The sequence below is a fragment of the Hippocampus bargibanti genome, linkage group LG06, assembly GCF_051943395.1.
Source record: "Hippocampus bargibanti isolate YZ-2025 linkage group LG06, ASM5194339v1, whole genome shotgun sequence".
Taxonomy (NCBI): domain Eukaryota; kingdom Metazoa; phylum Chordata; class Actinopteri; order Syngnathiformes; family Syngnathidae; genus Hippocampus; species Hippocampus bargibanti.
Genome location: NC_142739.1, coordinates 25446608 through 25458630, shown reverse-complemented (window position 1 = coordinate 25458630; position 12023 = coordinate 25446608). Strand labels below are relative to the sequence as shown.

At 42.3% G+C, this 12023-nt stretch overlaps 1 protein-coding gene and 1 long non-coding RNA gene across 4 annotated transcripts in view; one reads left to right on the top strand and one right to left on the bottom strand.

Moving 5' to 3' along the window:
- The window catches only part of npr1b (natriuretic peptide receptor 1b), a 33738-nt gene that overhangs the window by 625 nt on the left and 21090 nt on the right, over positions 1-12023 (bottom strand). Inside the window, exons 7-23 of one of the 2 annotated variants that reach the window (XM_088998197.1) lie at positions 11333-11468; positions 11169-11253; positions 10995-11112; positions 10852-10923; positions 10702-10779; positions 10319-10423; positions 9904-9975; positions 9658-9820; positions 8954-9109; positions 8702-8870; positions 7992-8138; positions 7717-7840; positions 7589-7657; positions 7355-7529; positions 6128-6226; positions 4833-5005; positions 4227-4395 (exon numbers count right to left, since the gene is read on the bottom strand). In XM_088998197.1, the coding sequence (XP_088854323.1) occupies positions 4860-5005; positions 6128-6226; positions 7355-7529; positions 7589-7657; positions 7717-7840; positions 7992-8138; positions 8702-8870; positions 8954-9109; positions 9658-9820; positions 9904-9975; positions 10319-10423; positions 10702-10779; positions 10852-10923; positions 10995-11112; positions 11169-11253; positions 11333-11468 (1914 nt within the window). In that variant the 3' untranslated portion in view covers positions 4227-4395; positions 4833-4859. Of the gene's footprint in view, positions 1-4226; positions 4396-4832; positions 5006-6127; positions 6227-7354; positions 7530-7588; positions 7658-7716; positions 7841-7991; positions 8139-8701; positions 8871-8953; positions 9110-9657; positions 9821-9903; positions 9976-10318; positions 10424-10701; positions 10780-10851; positions 10924-10994; positions 11113-11168; positions 11254-11332; positions 11469-12023 lie in introns of those variants that run through there. The other variant, XM_088998198.1, reaches the window with a different exon arrangement.
- LOC148896982 (uncharacterized) lies at positions 272-5019 on the top strand. Of its 2 annotated transcripts, none has more exons than XR_016115243.1 (3): positions 272-404; positions 1097-1177; positions 1245-1371. It is a non-coding gene; the product is annotated as an uncharacterized LOC148896982 (long non-coding RNA). The 2 variants fall into 2 exon arrangements; XR_016115242.1 differs by lacking the exons at positions 1097-1177; positions 1245-1371 and adding exons at positions 4730-4798; positions 4884-5019 and having other exon boundaries at positions 280-404.

Sequence of the window (12023 nt, the reverse complement as noted above, 5' to 3'; positions counted from 1 at the left end):
GTCAACAATAATATTAAATATATGAATATTTTTTTTGTTGCCAGACAGGTTTGACTGAGCAGCACACGAGTGTGACTTGTGTCACGGGTAAGAGGAAAGGCAAATATTCAAGTTCGAAAATGTCGCACTTCTGTCAAGTAAAGCGAGGCGTCGGTTTATTGATGCGCTTTCGCTGGCGCCCTCTTGATGGCAGGCGCGGGTCCAGCAGTCGGCGACTTCCGTATTCGAAGAAGATGAACGACTACGTCATCGCTTTTCTGTCAAATCGGGGGCGAGGATGTCGTCTTAGCCACGCCCCCTTTAGAACCCGCCATCGGAAAAGAAACGGAAATAAAAAGACAAAAAGAGCAATGAGATGCAACAACACCCACTGATGCAAACCAAAAGCGACGCAAAACGTCCATGTAAGCAAACTTCTGTTCGACTTAATGACGGCCTCTCAAAATATCGTTTTGAATAGAGTGCCAAGTCGGAAGCTTGAACATAGGAGACCGAGGCTAGCGCGTTAGCAGCCAGTGTGACGGCATAAAACGACTCACGACGGCCAAGTCAGTCTTAACTACTGTTCATTCCGATATCGAGTAAAAATGACGTCATTCACAACACGCGAAGAACAATCAGGGACTGTTCATTCCGGTATGAATAGAGTAACAATGACGTCATTCGAAACACGCTAATAATAAGGTGTCTTCATCAGCAAGGTGAATTTCATTGAATGGTTTAACGGAAAGCAAATGTACGTCTTAATTTTATTTTGAAAGTCCCAAAGCAATACATTGATACAGCGTAGAAATAAAGCAACAAACCCCCGTTTCAATCGTTCCAATGCTATTTGTATTTTTTAATGAAATTTAATGTTGATCCATGATAAACAAATGCTTAATGTTTATGTACGTTTTGTGTTACTTGCTGTTCAAGCTACTAGGAGCTTAAAGGGGAAAAAAATTCACAACGATGAACATTCGTTTTCATCACACTGTTCTCCTTTGACATTTATTCTGAAAAGTAACCTGGAAGCCCAACATCCCGAATATTTTGGAAGTAGTGGGTGAGGATGATGATTATGATCATGATTATGGTTCTGATGTGCGAGCAGAAATATGACTGACATGGAAACTAACGCGCCAGATGTGCGAGTACCATCACCCGAAGCAACAACCGAGCATTCGGAGATGCGGTAGGAGGACGACCATTCGGGTGGCAAGAAAAGCACAACATGCCAAAATGACGGTCTTCCCGCGCAGGTGCGTAACCAAGAGCTAGCCCCGCTATCCGATACGGAGATGGAAATATTCGGAAAGCGCACCAAGAAGCGCGTGGAAAGACTACACTTTCAGTTGCCCCAACACAAAGAACTGACCATCACACCAGATACCGTGAACCATTTTTCCGCCACCAAAATATGTACGCGCCTGCGCTGATGCCGCTTGTGTGTACGCAGGAAGTGGCGACAAGTTGGGAGACATTCCACGCACTAACTTCCAAATTGGGAAACTCGAGTCCGAAGACCTAAAGCCACTGCACACCATTTTGTATGGGCGGCCAGGAAAGGTAAGGAAAGGCCAGTGCTGGGGTTGGGGGAATACCGTATATATACACCGTAATTTCCGGACTACAGAGCGCACCTGATTATAAGCCTCACCCTGTACATTTTTAAAGGAAAAACATTTTGTATATACATAAACCGCATACAGTAAAGTCTTGTTATATCGATAGTACTGCTTATTACGATACTATTTCTATGACCGCAAGGAGAAAATTTACATGCCGCAGGATTGGATATATCGATAGTCCGGTTATATCGATATTTTTGTCCGACTCCCGAGAATATCGATATAACGAGACTTTACTGTATTTATAAAGAAAGGTGGTACAGCCACTCCCCAACTTACGAACGAGATACATTCTGAGCTCGTAAGGTGAATTTATTCGTAAGTTGCTTCAATGCTATACAGTGATACCTCAGTTTACGAATTTCATTGGTTCCCAGAAAGTATGTGTAAGGCGAAAAGTTTGTCTGCCAAACATTTATTTCCCATAAGAAACCATTAAAAATGAGAATAATCCGTTCCCAGGTCCCCATATTAAATGCACAATTCACACGCGAAGCTACATTCAACTTGCGTCTTCCTCGGCACATACAGTAAAGTCTCGTTATATCGATATCGGATATATCGATAGTCCCGGTTATATCGATACTATTTCTATGCACGCACGGAGAAAATTACATGCAAACAGGGTCGGATATATCGATAGTCCCGGTTATATCGATATTTTTTCGGACTCCCTTGAATATCGATATAACGAGACTTTACTGTATATTCGCCCTGTCTCACTCTTACCCTGTCAGGTTTGTTTCATCTCGTCATGGTTTTGTTTGCTACTTTAGACCTTTCTGTTCGTGATGACCTTGTTGTTTGAGATTTTGTTCCTGCTGACTTTATTTAATACAATTTGTCAAAAATGCATCAAAGTTGCATCTTATAGTCCGGAAATATACGGTATATAATTATTTGCACGTTTCTACTTCTGATGTGGGATTAAATTCCTTTCCTTTCATCTGTCATCTGCGAGACTAATAAAGGTAAATCTAATCCAATCCAAATGATTGAAATCAGTACCCGATCATTTAGGGCCTCTTTTGAACTTTAAAATGGATAATGCAGTTACTATATTTACTTTAATACAAAAAAATGTTTTGTATTCATATTCTACATATAAATACACAGCAGATAAATGTCAATATACCATAATCAGTACTCGCTGTAGCTATCTATTAGCTCTAGCTATCTATCTATTTGCTCTAGCTAGCTATCTATTAGCTCTGGCTGGCTATCTAGCTAGCTTTCTGTCTATTTGAGTTACTTCCGGGTTGAATGAACGCTGCCGCTGCTCACCCACAGAAAAATTTATCCTGTGACTGTAAAGTGACCTTGAGAGTTTTGAAAGGCGCTTTTAAATGAAATGTATTATTATTGTTATTTCACAAGCCATAGAATTGAATTTGAGTGGTGTATTGATTAACAGATGCCAGCAGAGGGCGACATTGCGTCACGTAGAAGATGTTTTTGGCCGTGCAGGTTCTCCTGTGACTAAAAAACAATCGCAGGATAAGTTTTTCTGTGGGTGAGCTGCGGCAGCCACACTCGCCAGCGTTCACTCAGCCCGGAATAACTCAAATGAATAAAAAGCTAGCTAGCTAATAGATATCGAATAGATAGCCAGTCCTGTTAAGAGCAAATACACCCCCCCCCCCACCTAGCGCTGCCTCAGATACAAGTTGAGTTTGTTCTCATAACTCAAGGGGGTCAACTGTGTTACGTTTTGTTAGCGACCAACGGGTGGCGCTGGCGTTGATCGTTTTAATCAGTGGCAGTTAAAAGGACTCCATGTATGATGATTCAATGTCGGGTCATTGTTTGTTTCACCCTGTCAGGTTTGTTTCATCTTGTCACGTTTTACTCATGGTTTTGTTTACGACTTTGGACCTTTCTGTTTTGATGACTGTGTTGTTTGAGATTTTGTTCCTGCCGACTTTATTTAATACAATTTGTCAAATACACCCTGCTCCTACCTCCTGCCTGCTTTTTGGGGGGTCCACCACCACCTTGAAATGGTGACAAACTCACAGATAATTCTCAATTAAAATAAATTCAAATGTCATTTGTCTACTCTAAACTGCCCCATGCTCACCAAATATAATACAGGTAACATCCGACTTACAACTGAGTTCCGTTCCGACCAAACGGTTGTAAGTCGAAATACATTCAAAATGTTGAATAGAGACTTGAAGGTTAAATGACTGGCAAACTTCCCCCCTCTGGTGCCATCACACGGTCGATTGCTGTGTGGGAGTGAGATGCCAGCTGGCCAAAATTGTCGTACGCGTTGCCGGCCTGCTAGCGCGTTGTGGTGCCAGGCGTAGAATTAAAATTGTAAAAATAGGGTTTGGAGGTCGTGGTCGTGAGTACGGGTGGTCGTAAGTCGAGCCGGTCGCAAGTCAGATGTTACCTGTACAGCAATGAGTGACTGAAATGGCATTGAAAGAAACGTTTTTTTCAATCAATGGCTCAATAGCCATTTATCCAAGGTTCAAGTTATTCTATGGAGATGATAAAGAATATATGATAGCTGTGTTATATTCTGTCTGCGTGTTGCCGTGTTTTTTTTTTCTTCAAAAATGTGTTGCTGCCGTTGTAAACATAGATGCTAATAGCACTGTAGGGTGTTGTTAGCATTCATCTAAATACGATTTATTCAGACACATTTTTGTGGTGTTTTTTTTACAAAGCGTGTTCACCATAATACTGTAGTTAAAATAACTGAGACTGAGGATAAATATTTGGAATGGTTGAAGATTCCAAACGTAGACACACAAATGACTCCGCCAGTCACCTAAAAAATGACGTCAAAATGTGAAATTCGTCACATAAACACAAGAAATATACAACATTAAAAAACGTTACAGCGTGCGATTTATCACTTTGTAGCGTATGATACTTATCTTGCTTATGTTCAATATTTGAACCGGGCATGGAAAAAAAACCAAATAGAAGCTTATTTTTTTACAACTGTGTAGGTGTGAAGTGAGTTGAGCAGAGTCACTTGCCACCACTTGTGTGCAAGTCTGAGCAAAAAAAATAAAATTGTCAAAAAAATGATCAACAGATCGACGCTCAATGTGACCTCACTTCCTGTCGTCATTCGTGCCTTTTGTATTTTTTTTTAGCATTAGCTTGTTGCTATGTGACAAGCGACACCTCACCACAAAGAAAGAATGCGATGCAGCTTCCATCAGGTATTTTTTTTTTGGGGGGAGGGGGGGGGGTAACCTGTTGTGGGTGGGCTTCTTGCTGCAGTCACTGACTGTGGTTCTCTCCCAGCAACCAATAGGTGGTCATCTGTCCTTTGCCTTTAATCTGCACGTCCCCCCGGAGCTCCAACTGGAAGCGGCCAGACTCTTGGAGGATGTCGCGAGTGGCCGATGAAACGTGGATCTTCAATGCTACACACGCACACACATTTCTGTTTCAATTTTTTTGTGAGGTCCGGCCGGATAACTCCAGAGAAGGAGTGAGGACCACTGTTGCTGATAAGTTTAGAGAAGAACTAGTGTTACATTTGAAGACTAAATGTCACTCCATTTCCCACTTCAACTTCATTAAAAACAAAGAAATAAGAAGTGGACTTGAAACTGAAATAACAACAGCAGTGAGGTTTCTGAATGGGTACATTCAAAGTCCTCACTCCTGTTGTGAATTTGGTTAAAATATTGTTTTACTTTTTGTGGTATGAACTTTTTCCTCTCATTAAACACGCGCGCACACACACACATAAACACACACAGTGAATAAAAAGTGAAATGAAAATACACACCAAAAAAATCCTTTTGGGTGAAACTTTAACAGATGCATATATAGGCCCTCTAGAAGCCTTTAGAATGAAAAACTTGTGAGGACCGGCAAAAAGGTAAATGTCCTCATCACGTATGGTATACAATGTTAGTGGTCCTCACAAGACCAGTCATACAAACACACACATACACACTTGTTAGATTCAAGTGGACATGAGTAGCGGTCATTTTCTTTTTGTTGTATCAATCATACAAAGGTCATCCGAAATTACATGATGCTAAATAAAAGTCACTCAGGCTGTTTTTAGCATTACTGCTACTGAGGGGAACCTCAGGATGATGTTTTCAGTACACCCAAAGAGGATCTCTGAGCTTAAGTACCAGGATGAGGCAGCCATTTTGGATTCGCACAATAGCAGACGTGCAAATGGGAAAGTGAAGATGTCAAAATGGCATGAAATAGTCGCACAATGGGGACATTTGCAAAAGTTCCATTTTTTTAAATGCCTCCAAAAATGTCTTCAAATGCAATCATGTGAAAATGACCAATATAGAAATGACTCAATTTTGAGAGTTTTGAAAGGCACTCATCAATGAAATGTATTATTATTATTTTCACTGGGCCTTTTTATTATACGACAGACAAAATAATTGCCCCAAGGTATTTTTCCACAAGAACTCGAGTCGCTGCTCCCGTTCAGAAAGAATAATGAGGGTAAAAAAAAAAAGAAAGGAAAACGTTCCTGACTAACAAAGTGAAGGAAATGTGTTGACCTTCTCCGGTGGACTCCATCCTGGATGATGTGTTGACCGTGTCGCCGAACAAGCAGTAGCGAGGCATCTTCAGACCCACCACACCAGCGCACACCGGACCTACAAACACACACGCACACAGATGCAAATTTAAACCTACATATTCATGGATGTTTTTTGTTTACGATGGGATACCAGGTATCAATATCAGTCTTATTTTTTTGTGTCGGTGTGTGTGATATTTGTGTGTTTTAACATGTAGATTTTGCGTGTGTTTTTGTGCCTGTTATTCATGCGTGTTCTTTGTTTATTTAGGATGGGACACCAGGTATTGATATTGTGGCAATATCACTTTTATCTTTTGAGTGTGTGTGTGTGTGTGTGTGTGTGATACTTGTGTGTTTTATCATCTATATTTTGTGTGTGTTTTTTTACCTGTTATTCATGCATTTTTTTGTTTAGGATGGGATACCAGATTTCAATATCATCTCAATATCAGTGTTATTTATTTGTTTTTGTCTGTGTGTGTGATATTTGTGTGTGTTAACATGTGAGTATTATTTTTGTGGGCTTTTCACCCGTTACTTATGTGTGTTTTTTTGTTTAGGATGGGATATTAGGTATCGATATTGCATTGATATCAGTCTTATTTTTTATGTGTGTTAAAGTGTACATATAATTTTAGTGTTTTGTTTCCTGATACCATTGTGTGTTTTTTGTTTAGGATGGGATACCAGGTATCGGTATCGTGTCGATATCAGTCTTATTTTTCGTGTTTGTGTGTGTGTGTGTGTGATATTTGTGTGTTGTAACATGTATACGTTGTATGTGATTTTGTACCTGTTGTTCGTGCGTATTTTTTTTTAGGATGGGATACCAGGTATCGATACAAGTCTTATTTTTTGTTTGTGTGTGTATGTGACTGTATGTGTGGTGTTAACATTTAAGTATAGTTTTAGTGTTTTTGTACCTGTTATTCATACGTTTTTTGTTGAGGATAGGATACCAGATATCGGTATTGTGTCAATATCACTTATTTTTTTGTGTTTGTGTGTGTCTGTTTGTGTGTATGAATTTTTTGTTTTTTTTTGTACCTGTTATATATATGCATGTTTTTGTTTAGGATCGGATACCAGGTATTGATATCGTGTTGATATCAGTGTTATTTTTTTGTGTTTGTGTGTGTCTATGTGTGTCTGTCTGTGTCCATGTGCGTAGTGTCCATGTCTGTATGTGTGAGCGTCTGACCACTGTGTATGCCAATCCTGAGCTTGAGCTGCTCATCGGGCCGATGTCGTATCCTGAAGGTGGTGACGGCGGCCAAAAGGGCGAGGGCCATACACGCAACTTCTGGGCCATGTAGCTTCCCGTTCCTCACTGGCAGCCCCGATACGACCATGTAGGCGTCGCCGATGGTCTCCACCTGGGGGCGCCACTCGACGTCAACACTCGTCGTTGCCTGCCGACGTCACGCAGCCTTACCTTGTAAACGTCAAAGTTGTCTATGATGGCGTCAAAGCATGTGTACAGGTCGTTGAGCAGCGTTACCACCTGGAAAAACACGTGTTGGAAAAGCTGCCATATTGTGTCTCCAGTCGCTCCGTACTCACCTCCATTGGGGTGCTCTCGGCGGAGATCGCGGTGAAGCCCACGATGTCGCTGAAGTAGATGGTCACCGAGTCAAACGCTTCCGCTTGAACCGTCTCGCCGCGCTTTAACTGCTCTGCTACTGAGCTGCAAGTGTAGAGTTTGGTCAGTGGGGGGCTGGATTGTGGATCGGTAACTATGCTCGTATGTAACTGTAAAGTGTCCTTGAGAGCTTTGAAAGGTGCTTGAAATAAAATGTATTATTATTATAATACGCGGTGTGGCGTGCGGTACTGACTGCGGCAGTATCTGGTAGAGAAGCGTTTCAGCTTTGCGTTTCTCTTCATGATACGCTTGTGTTCGTTCCTCCACCAGCTCCTCCAAGTTGTTGGCATACTGTTCCATGCGTGACAACAGGTTGTCCAGGATGTTGGTCCTGGACTCCCTGCGAACCAAAAATACACATTGATAATGTTTGGAGTATTTGTGAGGTTCCCAAGTGGCCCCTTTGAGAAGTTGCCATTTGTTTATTTTTGTTTTTTTTTTTAACTCATTCACTGCCAGACAATGTGGAAAAATGTGTCCACTCCATTGCCAGGGTTTTTGTCATTTTCACTCAAATTGCAGGACTCACATAATATTGAGTTTTAGGACAACATAAACATTCAATTCAGTGTAAGAAACCTCACACTCTTTTCTTTCATCAAAAAAAAAGTTAATTCCTAAATTCTATATGTCTGGAGTTATCTGGGCTTGAAATGGGGGTGGCTGAACAAAATACAATATAATATTGATTTATATAGCGCTTTAACAACAGCTGAAGATGTAACAAAGCGCTAACATGGACAAAAGGCAAATGATTCTCCTTGTGGAAGGGAAAATCATTGTCAGAGGTCTGACCAGCGCTTTATCGGCACCCCACTGCAAGAAAAACCAAACCCGAAGAAATTCGGCCAATTCCCGAATAAAGGGTTTTCGCCAATAGTGAGTTATTCAGGAAGCGCTTACTTGTTCTGCTTGCGTATCAGCATTCGGATGTGGTTGAACTCGGGTCTCTCCGTGGGCTCCTCGGCCCAGCAGCGCTGCATCAACTGACCCAGTTCGGGACTGTGAGCGTGCGGGTCCACTGTGGGTCTGAGACACGGCCATTCCCCCAGGATTACGCGGTCCACAACCTCTGCACAGGGAAGTCAGTCTACGCTTTGAGAAATCCCGGCCGGCTTGGCCCGCCTCGCCACCCCAATAGACTTGCACTCTGACCTTTAGGACTGAGAGGGTCGGAATCCAAGAAGAAGACTCCCCGGCGTAGCGCCACTTCCTGGAGGATAATGCCAAAGCTGTAAACGTCGCCTTTCTGAGTGCCTTGGGGAATCGGGACTTCGAGCCGGAGGAGTTCAGGGGCCATCCACAGCCTCTCTGAGGGATGACATCACATACGACCTTTCAACCCGACGTCATGCTAGATTAGATTAGCCTTTATTCGTCTCGCAGTGGAGAAATTTAAATTTCATGGCAGCAAAATGATGAAAGGAAAGGAAGAAGTAGAAAAACAAACTAGCTGCTGTAAAGGCAGCCACTCTTGTGGCGCCATATTGAAGTCAAAACAATAAAAAACTAAATAACAAACAATGTGACACAACACAATAGACACAGACAGGCATTCAATCTTAAACACTTTCTGCACTATTTTTGTTGTATGAAGCAGTTCTATATGAAAGCAGAGGATCAAAGCGTTCTTTTCACCAGTGGATCAGGGACGTCATGGGGAAATGTGCACATCTGCTACGAGCTAAATCTTGAAAGCAAACAAAGATGTAAGATCCATTGACGGAAATAGATTGTCTCACATCACCTCCCCCACGTAAATCCGCTTCAATTCCAAGCCGCAACACTTCCACATACGCATTGGTGCCAATCGAGATGACTTCACTTGAAGCCGTAAGCCACCACGATGTTTCACTTACGCGCATAGTAAGCATGAGCATCCTTTGCCGATTGGCTCTCCGCCTGCAGACTGCTCAGACCGTAATCTGTGATCTTCAGCACAAAGCGGTTGTCAACTACGCAGTTGGATGACTTCAGTTTCCCGTGAGACAACAGCACGCTGTTGTGGAGGAACACCATACCCTATGCGCACACGAACGCATCAATAAAGACTGTGATCACGGGAACAACGCCCCCTGGAGGATAGCGAGGGTAAAAAAGATGACCTTGACAATGTCATTGATGAGAGAATATTTGAACATCCAATCCAGAGTGATGCTGTCGTTCTCCAGGATGTCCTAACGTCCCAAAAAACAGACAGAAGCAAGGTTAGAAGATGCAGACACAAGATGCGATGCAAACCAAGTATACTGGCCCACATATAGGACAGTGTTTTTTGTATTAAAATAAGACTGAAAAATGGGGGTAATCTTATGTTCGCGGTCTAGACATTATACCCATTCAAAACGCTAGATGGCGCCAGATATCATTGAAGCGAATGGTAAACTTGACTCCACAGACCAAAAGCGAGGTGTCATCAATAAAAACAAAAATAGGGCCGTCTTATATTCGGGCCAACACAAACGTCCGACCATAGTTACACAAAGAAAGATGTTGAAAAAAGAGCGAAAGACAGAATACCTGGAGGCTGCCACGGGGACAATATTCGGTGATGATGCAGGTGTTCGGAGGGTCGATACAGGCACCGATAAATCGGGTCAGGTGTTCATTCTGAACGTCTCGCATCTGCATGGATGAAACAGCATCGTCAATATATATATATATCCGGTTACGGATTATTCCCATTTTAATGGTTTCCTATGGGAAAACATTTTTTGTGATACACACTTTTTGGCTAATACACTCTGTCTGTGAACCAATTAAGTTCGTAAGCTGACACACACACACACACACGCACACGCACACACACACACACACACACACACACACACACACACACACACACACACACACACACACAAAACATCAAGTGTAACAACTGACTACATGACATTTATACTCACGTGCTTGAGTTCAAACAGGACCTTCCTGTTCAACTCCACACGTTTCCTGTTGGTGTACTTGATGGCTACAATGTTTCCCTGCAAGAGGAAAAACATAAAAAATCAGAATTGATGATTGCCGACGATGCTGCGCGACTGGCGTACGCTGACCTTGTAATAGCCCGTTTTTGCAAACACTTGCACGTGACCATCCGTCATCAAGGAGCCGTAGTTGGAACCTCTCTACGGACAAAGAAAGCACGTTCAGCACTCGGTTGGGAGTTATGGGGCGCAGCGGTCAAGATGAGACCGACCAGAGAGAGCGTGATCCTGCTGCCGCTGCGGAGTACTTTGTCTAGGTTGCTCATGTGGATGTCGTCCCAGGAGATCCTCCAAAGCTGAGCCACCAGCTCCTTCTCCAGCTTCATCCTCCTACGGTGGGACACAACTTAATTTCCTTTTTTGGAATATATGAGAAAATTCCTCACCTGTAAATAAAAATAGCCACTGTCAAGGTCATAGTGAGGATGAAGAAAACCACGATGGACACCATCTGGTGGATGGTGATGGTCTCTGTGGAAACATAAAAATCTGATGAACACGCGCGGGTGCACCCTGGATGGGAAGCAGCGGGTGGATCGGTGGAACTTACTGGTGTGGCATGCGGGATTTTCGTTCTTGAATCCGCACACGGGAACGTCGGGTGGAGGAGCTCCGCCCGGCCAGTAAAGTGACCTTCCGGGAAGGGCCGTCAGATGCTCATCGAAGCTGTTGTATACCAGGACCATCTGGAAGCAAGTGTAACACTCACGAGTCTTAGCTTGGCACTCAAAAGCAAGGATGGGACTCGTTCAGTAAATTGTTAGTCAATGAGTTCATCGATTGTCTAAAAAAAGGGGGCGGAACCTTCTGAAACCACTTCCGGGTTATTTATTTTTTTTACAGATTTTGGACACTTTAAGTCATTTTTATTGGTGTTTTGCATTTGACTAAAATATCATACTGCATGTTTTGGGTATTTTAGATGCTATCAAACATTCTTCTGATGTCAGTTAGGTAACAAAAAAGTGATGTCGGTTGTCCTTTAAAGCGCTATATAAATAAATATGTAATTTTTTGTAATGTCAGGTATTTGAACACCTTCAATACACTGTAAGTAAAGAATCTGCTTCAAATTAGATATCAAGTAGACATGATGAACTTAATACAACGAAAATCAATATGTATGTATTGTATTTTGTATAGCCGCCCTCATTTCAAGCTCAGACAACTCCAGACCCATATAACTTAGGAATTAACTCTTTTTTTCTGATGATGAAAGAAGAGAGTCTAAGGTTACTTAG